General features: G+C 35.8%; 2 protein-coding genes across 4 annotated transcripts; one reads left to right on the top strand and one right to left on the bottom strand.

Moving 5' to 3' along the window:
- Positions 1-1,436: 1,436 nt before the first annotated feature.
- On the top strand, positions 1,437-5,969 carry LOC122599384 (protein PLASTID MOVEMENT IMPAIRED 1-RELATED 1). Its single transcript, XM_043771889.1, has 3 exons — positions 1,437-1,684; positions 2,015-4,280; positions 4,377-5,969. Exons 2-3 carry the CDS (start codon positions 2,020-2,022, stop codon positions 5,518-5,520), a joined length of 3,405 nt encoding a protein of 1,134 aa, XP_043627824.1. The 5' UTR covers positions 1,437-1,684; positions 2,015-2,019; the 3' UTR covers positions 5,521-5,969.
- A 1,303-nt stretch (positions 5,970-7,272) lies between these two features.
- Positions 7,273-10,862, bottom strand: LOC122600742 (nuclear transcription factor Y subunit A-7-like). Of its 3 annotated transcripts, none has more exons than XM_043773500.1 (5): positions 10,582-10,862; positions 9,254-9,439; positions 8,461-8,714; positions 7,840-8,007; positions 7,273-7,750 (listed from the first exon to the last, which is right to left on the bottom strand). In XM_043773500.1, exons 2-5 carry the CDS (start codon positions 9,411-9,413, stop codon positions 7,502-7,504), a joined length of 831 nt encoding a protein of 276 aa, XP_043629435.1. In that variant the 5' UTR covers positions 9,414-9,439; positions 10,582-10,862; the 3' UTR covers positions 7,273-7,501. The 3 variants fall into 3 exon arrangements, with proteins under 3 accessions (XP_043629435.1, XP_043629436.1, XP_043629434.1); XM_043773501.1 differs by lacking the exon at positions 10,582-10,862 and having other exon boundaries at positions 8,461-8,526; positions 8,608-8,714; positions 9,254-10,157; XM_043773499.1 differs by lacking the exon at positions 10,582-10,862 and having other exon boundaries at positions 9,254-10,163.
- Positions 10,863-13,529: the final 2,667 nt, after the last annotated feature.

Below are 13,529 nucleotides of genomic sequence, written 5' to 3'. Positions count from 1 at the left end.
TACGATATTGAAAAAATTTGCTTTAAGTTATTCATCACTAGCTAAACTACATCTCATATGATAAACATGTGAACCTAAAATCATTTGAATTTTGAAAACAAATCACACGACAGTCAGCCAGCCGGCCTGTAGTTTAAACGTGGCACGTGAAATATATTAGCGCCCCGAATTTTGAATTCTATGATAATAATGGGAAGGGTGGGCCAAATACATATCGCCTAGCAAGCAACAAAAAATTATATGTTCATTAACCATTCATGTGAATAGGGTACACACTAAAAAAAATAAAAAAAATAGGACATAATCTTTCCTTTCTAAAAGGGTATATCCTACAAGTTGTACCGCTAACTGTACAAATTAGTAGTGCACAATTGTGTGTATAAAATTCACTTAAATCATTTAAAATGTTTTATCTCACAAACCGTAAATCGTTAGACGAACAAAAAGTATGGGTAGTCTTACAATTTCGTCATTTTTCATTAGAGATTCAATTCGATATACTTTTGGCGACTTTTTAATTTTTGTTTTTTCTCCTGTTGTACTTGTGTAGCTACACATGTGTAGAATTATTGTTTTCACATGTAATTTAGTAAATGAACATATATAAACAATGAAGGTTAAGAGCGGAGCCCGTCAGTCCATGACGGAGCCATAGCGGCTAAAGGCGGAGCCCGTTAGGTAGATCACCCATCACTGGTCACCCTTATGACCTATCATCCTCTACGACCTATCACACTATGACCTATCACTCTCAATGACCTATCACCCCCACCAGCTTTGGTTTATGAATATCCTTGAGGGCGAAGCCGGCTCCGAATCATAATTTTTGTTCAACATACACGTGTAAGTACCAAAAAGAAAACGAAAATTAAAAAGTCGTCAAAAGTATATCAAATAGGATTTCTAATGAAAGAGGATGAAATTTTAAGGCTACCCATGTTTTTTGTTTCGTCTAACGATTTACGGTTTGTGAGATAAACCATTTTGAATGATTTGGATAAATTTTATTATTTAATTAAAGAGAGAGAAATAAAGAAAGAATGTATGGTCCAAAATGATTTTTAAGTTTTTTTTTAATTATGAGTTTTTAAATAACCATTCTTTTTTAAAACTATATACTTTTATTAATTGTACTCAAATAAAAAAAAAAAAATCTTCATAAAAAAGTAATCACTGTACAATATTATCAAGGCATGTGTATTAGGACTAGTTTATCAATAAACATTATCTTTAGCTGCTCTATTAACACGACGCGAATGTTTATTTTGGTCTACTTATAAATTTATGAGTATTTACTTTAGTGGGGGTTTTATGTAATAAAAGTAGCAAAGTTTGTGATATTAAGGGAGGGAGAGAGGGTGGTAAATAAGAAAGGCGTTAGTTTCAAGTTGGAACAAAAAAGAGTCTTTGAAAAAGACTATCACTCAACAGAGATAAACAGATTCAGGGGTAAATAATAATTAAAAATATATTGATAAATATAGAGGAGATAAGAGGGAGGGTTTCAAGTCAATCCAGGCGGTAACTTGTTCTTTTCCTGTTGTTGTTTCAAACACTCAAATCAAATCACACCCATCCACCCACCCCTCCTTTCTTCTATATCATCTCTCTGGGGATTGGAATTGGAATTGGAATTGGAATTGGAATTGGAATTGGAATCGGGGGATTTCATCAAGGCAGGCAGGTAAGTAAAAGTATCCCTATTTCTTTTACATTTTTCAAATTTACGGTTTTTTTTTTGGTTGTATAATAATTCTAATTCTAATAAGACTGGCTACTACTTTCCGTCCTGAAAATTAATTCCACTTATTAAATTTCTTCAACTTTTCTTCTATTTTGTTAAAAAAACACACACACAAAACTTGTGACTAATAAGAAGGGGGGAGGCAGGTCTTAATCTTGACTCCAGATAGATGGCTGTAAGGATACCTTTAAATCATTCAGTAATTCTTTACCTGAGTTTTCATTATTATTCTTAGTTATATAGATATAGATATATGTATTTTGTACGCAGAGAGGATGTCAAGAAATCACAAGGTAAACAATCCCACAAGTGGTGAGGGTTCTGGAAATAATCATAATAAGACGTCATCGTTTAATGATGATATAGATGTCTTGTCCAAAGTTTTATATCATGATGATAATAATAAAACCCCCACCACCCATCCTAGGATTGGTAGTAATTCTATGACCCGATCCAAATCTGTTTCAAGACCCAATACCAAGCCAAATTCCAAGATCTCTAGTAACGAAGATCGGTTTCTCAAGGACAAGAAGTCCCTTTGGAGTTGGAACACCTTGAAATCTTTGACCCACGTGCGTAACAAGAGATTTAACTGTTGTTTCTCTCTTCAAGTCCATTCCATTGAAGGGCTGCCCCCGAGTTTTGATAATCTTAAAATTTGTGTCAAGTGGAAGAGACGGGATGGTGAGTTGACCACCGGTCCCGTTCCTGTTGTGCAAGGTGTTGCTGAGTTTGAGGAGCTTTTGACCAACACTTGCTCGGTTTATGGTAGTAGGAGTGGGCCGCATCACTCGGCTAAATATGAAGCTAAACACTTTTTGTTGTATGCATCTTTGTTTGGTGACCCTGAGCTTGACTTAGGAAAACATAGGGTTGACCTTACTAGATTACTTCCTCTTACATTGGAGGAGCTTGAAGATGAGAAAAACTCAGGGAAGTGGACTACAACGTATAGGTTGTCTGGGAAGGCCAAAGGTGCAATCATGAATGTCAGTTTTGGGTATTCTGTTGTAGTTGGGAATAATAATAGTGTTGGCATGGCCAAATATCCGGCAAAGGCATCAAGTATCAGGCGAGGGGATAGTCTTCCTGTCAGTGCTCGTTCTGTAGAAGATATAAAGGATCTTCATGAGGTGTTGCCGATATCAAAGTCGGATCTTTCTGAATCAGTGAGTACGTTGTATAAGAAACTCGAACAAGAGAAGTCAGATGATCTTCATGAAGTGTTGCCAATATCAAATTCAGAACTTTCTGAATCGGTGAGTATGCTATATAAGAAGCTTGAAGAAGACAAGTCAATATTATCTGTCGACTATGAATCTCAACGAGATGTTCAAGTTGTACCTCATGAACCCCCAAATCCAGATTCAAACACTCCCGATCCTGATTACAGTAACATGATCAGTGAGTTTTCCGTCCTGGATCAGGGAATTGAATTTCCGTCGAAAGATTATGTAAAACCAGAACATGATATAAAGGCTTCTGACAAAGAAGGTTCCTTGAAAGTTTTTGATGGTTCTGATTACGAGTCTTTGAAGATCAATGTAACCGATAGTAAAATAGAGTGTGACATAACTGAAAGCGGCACCAGAGGACAAGACTGTGGTGACAAAGAATTGCTCTTGCAAGAACTGGAGTTGGCTCTAAATAATGTGCTGGACTTGAAAGAAGAATCAGATTCACAAGAAGAAGGTCAAAATCTTAAAGAATATGATAATGCTGTATGCAGTGACGAATCAGGTTTTGGATATGGAGAAAGTCAAAACTTTGACCAAGGGGAATACACGGAGCTTAAAGTTGGGTACAAAAAGAAAGGGAAGTCGCTTAAGCTGGATTGTGCTGCTGAGGCCGTGGCTGATGATTTCTTAAACATGCTTGGTATTGAGCACAGTCCGTTCGGCTTTAGTTCTGAAAGCGAGTCAAACTCACCACGAGAAAGGTTGCTAAGGCAATTTGAGAAAGATGCCCTGGCTAACAGTTCTTCTTTGTTTAACTTTAATATTGATGACGATGATGAACCAGGTTTCATGTCTGACCCTCCATCTGCCTCAATGTGGGGACTGATGCCGGAAGGACCAAGCAAAACAAAGGCATCCATCTTGGAAGACATGGAGACAGAAGCCTTGATGCGTGAGTGGGGTCTAAATGAGAAAGTTTTTCAGAGATCCCCATCGAGTATTTCAGGTGGATCAGGAGTTGACCTTTCTCCCGAAGTGCCACTTGAACTTCCTCCACTTGGAGAAGGGTTAGGGCCATTTGTTCAGACCAATAATGGTGGGTTCTTGCGTTCCATGAACCCTGAGATTTTCAAGAATGCCAAAAGTGGAGGGAACTTAATTATGCAGGTTTCCAGTCCAGTGGTTGTACCTGCAGAAATGGGTTCTGGCATAATGGATGTATTACAATGTTTGGCCTCGGTTGGTATCGAAAAGCTTTCAGTACAGGCTAATAAGCTCATGCCTCTAGAAGATATATCTGGAAAGACCATTCAGCAAATAGCTTGGGAATCCACACCATCTTTGGAAGGACCACATACGTATGCATTTTTTTTCATCATTTTTGTCTTTAGTTTCATACATAACTTTGTTTAATTACGTTATTTACACATGTTTTACATGTATCTCTTGTGCAGGCAAGATTCGTTGCAACAAGAGCCGGTTCATGGACAATTTGCAGCAGATCACTCCAATTTACAATCCTCTGGTCGGAGGTCTAGAAAATACGATTTGGGTGCAGTGGATCCTGAATATGTATCGTTGGAGGACCTTGCTCCACTGGCAATGAACAAGATCGAAGCTTTATCAATGGAGGGGTTAAGAATACAGTCGGGCATGTCAGATAACGATGCACCTTCAAATATCAGCCCGCAATCCATCAACGAAGTTTCGGCTCTTGAGGGTAAAAGGGTAAATTTGGATGGGTCTTTGGGTTTGGAAGGAACTGGGGGACTGCAGTTGTTGGATGTTAAGCACAGCACTGTTAGTGATGGTCATGATGATGAGATGGATGGAATAATGGGTTTATCTGTTACTCTTGATGAATGGATGAAATTGGACTCTGGTGAACTGGGTGATGGGGATGAAATTAGCGAAAGAACTTCTAGAATTCTTGCTGCTCATCATGCTAGTGATTTGATGCGTGCAAGAAGAGGCAAAGGTAAAGGCTCAAAGAGAGGCGGTCTCTTAGGAAATAATTTCACTGTGGCATTAATGGTTCAGCTTCGCGACCCATTAAGAAACTTTGAGCCCGTTGGCACTCCAATGCTTGCTCTTGTTCAAGTTGAGAGAGTTTTTGTCCCACCAAAACCGAAGATTTACAGCTCTATTTTTTCGTTGTGGAATAAACCTGAAGAAGAAAATGAAGCCACAGTTGAAGAAAAGAAAGTTACTGTTGAAGTTAAAGAAGCTAGTGTTGAAGAAGAGACAGTTAATGTTGACGAAAATGTTTTGGTTCCTCAGTTCAAGATTACAGAAGTTCATGTTGCAGGTGTGAAAACTGAGCCCGAGCCAAGTAAGAAGCAGATTTGGGGTTCAAACGCTAAACAACAACAGGCTGGATCTCGATGGTTGGTTGCCAATGGGATGGGGAAGAAGAATGCAAAACATCCGCTTATGAAGTCAAAACCTGTTGCTGCTTCTGGTAAATCTTCTGGTAGTTTATGGAGCATATCATCTAAGGGTAAAGGATCAGTTAAGGTGGATACACCTGTAAGAAATCCTAATGTCATCATCCCGAATGAAACGGTTAAGTTACTTAGTGGAGCGGGTTTTGTGTAAAGAGATCATGAAAAACCTGCATGAATCATTCATTAGTTCAATGGCTTTGACATTTTCTATTGAACTCTTTGCTTAAGGGCGGTGGAAGTGGAAGGTCAGAATCCGAAAACTGAAAAGTTCCTGAAGTTGATAGTGCTTGTGATAGCGAAATGTCTTGTGACTATTTAGAAGACCTGTTTTCATTAAAAGGCAACGGTTAGCTGTTGTGGTGTACAGTGTTTGTTCTTCTGAAAAATATTTAAAATCCCGACCAGCCCTGTCTGATCAAAACTTGAAAGAATGGATAGTCGTAAAAACGTACTTGATTCCCGTGGAGTGGGGCGACGCCTTTGGTGCATATGCTATTCCCCACTTGTGACTTCAACTTTAAATTTAAAGTTAGGCTCCAAATGTTTAATTATATTGTCAAGACTTCTTATTTATTCCACATTGTATATGATTTTCTCAAAGTTCTTATGGATTGTTAAGTGCTATTAGACATTTAGCTATCTTGGTTTGTTAAGGGTGCGTTTAGGTGGTGAAAACATCCATTGTTTTTCATTTTTGTTTTTCAAAAAAAAAATATGAAAAACAAAATACACATGGAAATTATAGTTTTCTAAAAATGTTTTTCACTTTTCATTTTCAAATTTTCTAAATTTTGAAAACCTCAAATTGTATTCCATTTTAAAGTTTTGAACACGGTTTGGTAAACCTTATTTCATTTTCCAAAAAAATTAGAAATGAAAAACTAAAAAACGTTTTTCATAACCAAACACATCTAAGTATAACCATGTAGTATTATGAGTCTCCGGAATGTAATGCACTCCAGCAATCTCTTGAACTCTGTCGTTCAGAATAATGGCTTTACATGCTCCCTTCATCTCATTAACACTACCATATTAACTTCTTTTATGGCAACCATAATTCTGGTCTTTGCCCAACTGAATCCAAATGATTCAAGTCAACCACAACACAAACTCAAACTGAATAATGCTTTCTGAAAAGAAAATTGGTGTGGACTGGTTTCGAATGATCCAACTTTGCCACTCGCTGGGTGTACAATGTTTATCTTGATGCATAGTACAATTGATATACCTGTAAAAGAAACTTAAAGAAAAAAAGCATTTGAAATATTCATTGGAAGGAAATGGTAAACAACATCAGATATCAAAATAAGATGATAAAACTAAAGAGATCATCAAGTAATTCTGCAAGAAAAAAAATCTACAATCTACATCAAGGTTTAAACGAGTGATACAAGTCAAAACCATATTAAGAGCAAATAATCCATCTATAGTAAACAAGTAACACATCTAGACTCGAATTGATATCAGCAAAATGCTGAAAACTGTGCAAGCCATGCCATGATACTCACTGCACGAGCACTTGCGAACACACACACACACACAGGATGAGTAAATCACTTTGGGTAGATGATTAAGGTCACATTCTCTAGGCGTGACATTTGTAATGCTTAATTTGCTAGGCCTTTGCAGGAGTAATCTTCACACAATTTCCATGGAACCACCACCCACACATCACAGCAAATTCAGAACTCATCTGAGGCATAATTATCTCCACATGCACCACACAGGTTATCACCACACCGATCCCATGGCCATTATGAGTAAACACTAAGTTACGTATGGCTAATGGGACAGAATTTGAAACTTAATCTTCGCTTTTATGTCACATGTTCCCCACCACTAAGCCACGAAGTATAGTACCATAGTACGGAGTAATACATTAAGGTTTTATATCCGATTCAAGTTTCATAATTATTTGCAATTCCCATAATCAGAATCCAACCCTTCAATTTATACAAAGTCTAGTGGTGAAGAATAGCATTCAAGGTTAAAATACAAACTTTTTCCAAACAAAAATTATAAATATAAGCTCAACGATCACAAAATGAACATCGAAACTTAGTAACAAAGCCAAGGATGAGTTGCCCAGCCGGTGTGTCAGCCCGGTTCTTTACCATTGCAGAACCCGTGCCTCACCGGCCTATAGAAGCATGATTATGATCCACATTGCTCAGGAACCCTTCACTTCCTCTCCGCCCCCATGAGTATCCTTGATCCATGTGCGAATACATAACATGATCACTTCCAGATGTTGTAGCGCAGTGGGAGCTTAAGAAGCAGCTAGGTTTAGATTGCTGAGTTTTTTTGGTAGGAAGGAACCTCCCACCCGATCCTCTCACCCTATTTAAAGCATGCTTATGTCGTGATTCATGAAGGTAAGGCTGCAAATTATTTCACACATACAAGGATCAGTAAACATATCCGACGTGATATTCCAGAAATAGATTGTAGAACGTGCATTATTGCATACCCTACGGTTTTTGACGAGTTTGTTTTGAGAGTCAAGCTTAGCACGGATCTGGCGCCTTCTGAGGATACCATTATACTGTTTTGCGTTCACATAAACAGGGCCATCTTCTGATAGATCAAGGGGCAGTGGAACTCGGGTAGGAGCTATTTGTATAAAGTGAGGTTGAATCTAATCAAAGTACCAGTAACAATTTTTATCAAAATGAGTATACATTTCGGCCCAAAGAAATATCAAAATGATTATTGGAATTGTTAGACCATCAATATACATGGTTCTCTAGGGACAGTGTATAATAAGATGCTCAATAAGATTAGGGGCAACCTCTAAGTTATCAACGACTATATTTGGGTTGTGATCAAATGTATTGAGATGGTCAAACAGGTCAAAGTCATATACCAAGTCCTAAAAGACCCAATATATAACTTAACTATATATACTTCGAAATTTATATTTTTGTTGCAAAAAGTGTGTTTCGCATCCACCTACACCAGCCCATATAAAACTAACTGCTCTAACCCAAACAAATTTTACCCATTACCTAACCCAATTGCAGAGCTAGTTTTGCCACATCTACCAAGCGCTATTAAGAATCAGATTATATTTGTGCTCGGAGGAACTTACCATGGGATGCGGTGCATAACCAGCATAAAAGCCATTCATGTAATGATCAGCATAAGCATGTTGAATCTGATTCAAAAAGCAAAAGAATAAAGTTAGTAAAGTATCCGAGAAACGGAATAAAAAAGGAATGACACATAACAAACATACGACTGGCATGTTCCTTTCAGTTTGATTATCAGTCATGCCAAAACTTGGATTCCCCATGAATAAGATTGGCCTCACTTGAGTTTCTTCAAGCTTCTTGTTGCTTTCATCTTCAAAATATCATGACAAAAGAGCAATTAATCTGTTACTACGCTAATCATGAAATTACTAGAAACAAAATGAATCAGCAATCACATACATAGATTCTCACAACCATATATCATCTCTGTCCAACTGAGGTGCAATCTCATATATCTAAATGCCGATAGTTGTTGGCACTTTCTTTAGCACAAAGCAAAAGTCTTTGTGCTACTTTATTGATTAATTAAACTCAACAATTTTGACTTTAATTCTTAATCCAATGGAGATAGTGCAACTAACATGGTTGAGAGAATCTCAACACACAATCAAGAAAACTATTAAGTATGAAAATCCGTTGACCAGTTTATTTGTTTATTTGTTTTGCTAATAAGTGACGAGTGACTTTGGAATTTGCTGAACTAGAATAAGTACTTTTTGCAGTTTTTAATCAGCACACTTGTTGCACAGACCTGATTATTGCTAAACCAAACAGGTAATAAATCACAGGTAAATGTTGAACAGCAATAACATCAAGTCATTGACTTTCAAAAATAAACAAATAAACTACCTGAGTCTGATGAGTAGTGATCTTGAGAATAAAGCACTTGTGTATCAATATTATCATCCTTGTGAGATTGATCGGATGAATAACACATAGATGAATCTTGATTGTGAGTTTGTCGAGTCAACTCAGTTGCATTTGCAGTGGCATTGGGTGCATAAACCATCTTTAAGCTAAAACTTTAAGTCAACGCTGTTCATATGGACTCCACGCAATTAACATAGGTAATAGAAATCAAACAGATGGAACTCTGAGAAGGGTTTTTCCTTCTAGATGTTCCACTAGTGTACCAATTTTGTTTTATTTTTTTTAATTTTATACTGTTATGTAAGTGGATAATCTTGATGTGTATTTTGGCTGCTTAAATATTGGAAACTCAGACACAAGAACGGGTTGTACAAGGTTGAATCATTCAAATCATTTCAAAATGAATTTCACATCATAACATAAATTAGATCAATTAGTGTATGAATCATTCACAAAAAGATTGCAAATAAGATCACATGCATCCCAACCACTTAGTTGAGGAGCATCTTAAATGCCCCTTGAGACCACTAGCCGAAAGAAGATTCATACATTAAAAGTCAAGCTAAACATCTGCAGGTTTCATGATGATACAAACACTAAATATAGATAATACAACCATGAGAAACAACATGCTAATTATTGAGAAGACACAGAGGTTGAAAAGAACATCGTTGACCGAACACCAACATCGGCGTTGAATCCACTAAACATGCTGTAATCGCAATATGTATCAAGTGTTTAGGGTGTAACCGCCAATGTAAGATGGATGATTAGATGAATAGCATAAGTAAACCAAATTAAAGATCTTGTCTTTACAACTAACACTTCAAAAAGTGCTTTTTTTGAAAGAAAAGAAAAACAGGTATGCAATAAATGTAAATGCAGTTTATAAAACCAAACCAGAACTGTTCTTCTACTCAGTCCTTATGCTTCAATGAATCTAACCAGATACAGAATGAAAATTGGAATCCATCCAATATCAATCATACTTAAGATTCAGTCACATAGAGATCAAAATCAAGTTAGATGCACAACTATTGCTGTATTTTTCTTGAAAACACCAAAAAAGAATCAAATCCCAAATCTCTTTTTTTCATGAAAAGTAAATCCAAGAATCGGAAAGCCATTGTTTATTAACATAACTAAAGTTACTAACTCATGCACTGATTTGACCCAAGAAACATAGATGCAAATATATATGACATACCCACAACAAGCAATGCATTACACAAAACAAAGAAAAACAAAATACTAGTTAAAAGTCAAAGAAACCAAAGATAAGATTAAAAGAGATTAAAAGAAAGAACCTTTGGAAAGTTGAAGAAGAAGAAGAAGAGGAAGGAGGAAGTAGTGTGTGTTGGGTGAAATTGGGCATGTCCCCCTCCTTGAAACTCTCAACTATACTTAGTTATAGATCTTTTCTCTCTCTCTCTCTCTCTTTCCCTGTCATATATATCTATCTATCTGGTTTTGGTTTTTCTTTACCTATATAATTACTACTACTATTATTTTATCATAATAAAATGTTTGGTGATTTTTTTTGTTGTATACCTTGCTATTGCTAAATCAAATAATAGAGACAGGCAACAATACCATGATATAACTTGCCTTTCCCCTGATCATTTGGAAATTTGCTTTTTATATATACTTCTGTAATACCATGATAATTTATAAGTTGTTGCTTCTTATTCTGTGCTAGGCTTTGGTCCCACCATTCATTCAATATATACCACTATCGTAAAAGTGGTATTTTATCTATAATTTATACTTTATGAAGTTTGTGCCTTTCCAAAAAGAAGAAAAAAAATTAGTATAAAGTTTGAACAACACAATATGTTTTATAATTTTATTATTTCAGTTTGTGATTAGTTAGTGTACAACTAGATAGCTTGTAACTATGTACTATAGTTCGTTAGTAATTAGTCCAATATTTATTAAGGATTAGTGGTTAATTAGTGATATAACAATTTTATTGTTTTTTTATATGACGTTAATAGGACTAGTGGTTGGTTAGTAATGATATTGGTCAATCCCATATCATCACCAACCAATCACTAGTCCTATCAGCCACATTAGCACTACCAATAACCATTAGTCCTTGCCAGCTTTACATCAGAAAAATATAAAAAAACTCAAAGAGTTTAACCACTAATCCTCTAGCGATATCCTCACTGCATCATTAACCAAATACTAGCCTTAATTTACAATTGGATTTTAAAAAAAACAAACTAGTATCTCATGACCAACACCACATACCTCAGTGACCTTACCACGAGACAACCAAGAATCATAGCTAATGGTGTTGGCCACTCACGAGTCAACAACAAGCCCTCCACTAGGGCATTAGAGTCCAGATCATCCAAAATAGTGTTTTTTCATAAAAAAAAATAAATAAATAAGAATGTGTAAGTTTTTTAAAGAAAACTTTGCTCTCCAATGACCAAACAAAAAAAAAATTCAATAGGTTAATGTTAATTTAAATATAACTATTTAAATATATTTAAATGAGAGCAGATGAAAATCCTCCAACCTATAGATTATATCTTCTAACTTATGTTTGTACTAAGACTAATAGGAGTGAAACATATTTTTAAGGGTGGGGGGTTATCCGTCATGTGGCGCCATGTAAACAAGAGGTTTTTGATGGGAAAATGGGGAAGTGAGGCATATTTAGGAGTTGGGGACTTGTGATACTTGTTACATTCTAATGATTTTTTTTCTTTTTTTTTCATCTCCATTTTTTTAATTAAAAAAAATCCAACTTACTATAAATAGAATTCAAAAAATTAACTATTACATAATTTATAAAGTTCAAATACATAATTATTAAAGTTCAAATGCATGATTCATAAAGTTCAAACACATGATTAATAAAGTTCAAATACACACCATACAACATATTAGACTAAAAACTAGTCGTCATCGCTAAAGTAAGACTCAACGGTAGGCGGCACGTATTCTTCTTCGCCTGTCCTCGTGCGGTTCTCCCATACATGATCCACCAAATCAGCCAATAATATGTTATGTGTTTCCCTGCTTCTAACCACATTTGAGTTCTCAATCCGCTTCTCCATTAGAGTTTCTTGCATCCAATATTCCTCGTCCAAAGGCGGGTCGTACTTGTAGAAGTCTTGACAGAAAGCTTTGTCTTCATCCTGCAAAATCATGTTATGTAAAATAATACATGTATATAACACGTTATACATCCTCTCTTTGGTCCAAAACCGTGATGGAAAGCTAATAACTTTCCAACGCTTCTTCAACACGCCAAAAGCTCGCTCAATATCCTTTCTCGCCAACTCCTTTTTTTCTTGAAGTATTTTCTTTTGTCATCAATTGGGTCGGTAAATGACTTCACGAAGGTAGCATACTCTGGATAGATGCCATCACTCAAATAACATCCGGCTTTGTAATAATTGTCGTTTGCATAAAAAGGAGCTGCAATTTATAACTTTAATACGTTATAATCATATAATGTTGAAGTGTATACTAATTATAATGTCAAATTTTATAATTCTAACCTGTAGGTGCCAACCCGGGAATAAGTTCTTCAAGTATGGGCGACGACTCAAATACGTTGATGTCATTGTTTGAACCTTGCTGCCCAAAATAAGCATTCCAAATACACAAATCAGTCGATACGACAGCCTGAAATATCATGGACGGCTGCCCAATATCCCCTCGTGTATGCGTACCACGCCATGTTGTAGGACACATCTCCCATTGCCCAATGCATGCAATCAATACCTATCATGTCCGGGAAACCATGTAGCTGCTCATGCACATCATAAAGCCGCTGTATATCGCTAGAAGTAGGTCTATGTAGAAAGGTCGGCCATATATACTCCTAACACCTAATAAAATGTAAAAGTACGTAACTAAATTATAATAACTAATTTATAATAAAATGTAAAACTACGTAAGTAAATTATAATAAATAAGTTATAATAAAATGTAAAACTACGTAAGTAAATTATAATAACTGAGTTATAATAAAATGTAAAACTACGTAAGTAAATTATAATAACTAAGTTATAATAAAATGTAAAACTACGTAAGTAAATTATAATAACTAAGCTATAATAAAATGTAAAACTACGTAACTAAATTATAATAAGTATGTTATAATAAAATGTAAAACTACGTAAGTAAAATATTATATTGATACCTTCACAAAAGTTGGCCAGTGACTCTCGTAAAACGCTTTCAAACATCTCGAAATTTTCGTCAAATGAGTCGACGGTACTCCCGTAGG

Source organism: Erigeron canadensis, chromosome 5, assembly GCF_010389155.1.
Source record: "Erigeron canadensis isolate Cc75 chromosome 5, C_canadensis_v1, whole genome shotgun sequence".
Taxonomy (NCBI): Eukaryota; Viridiplantae; Streptophyta; class Magnoliopsida; order Asterales; family Asteraceae; genus Erigeron; species Erigeron canadensis.
This window is presented reverse-complemented; position numbering and strand designations above follow the sequence as displayed.

Excerpts from the sequence above, each read along its gene's own strand:
- LOC122599384 (XM_043771889.1), top strand. The coding sequence starts at position 2,020 with ATGTCAAGAAATCACAAGGTAAACAATCCCACAAGTGGTGAGGGTTCT. Across the intron at positions 4,281-4,376 it reads TCTTTGGAAGGACCACATAC|GCAAGATTCGTTGCAACAAG; the intron begins GTATGCATTTTT and ends TCTCTTGTGCAG.
- LOC122600742 (XM_043773500.1), bottom strand. The coding sequence starts at position 9,413 with ATGGTTTATGCACCCAATGCCACTGCAAATGCAACTGAGTTGACTCGA. Across the intron at positions 8,715-9,253 it reads TCACTACTCATCAGACTCAG|ATGAAAGCAACAAGAAGCTT; the intron begins GTAGTTTATTTG and ends GATATTTTGAAG. Across the intron at positions 8,008-8,460 it reads GTTATGCACCGCATCCCATG|ATTCAACCTCACTTTATACA; the intron begins GTAAGTTCCTCC and ends TACTTTGATTAG.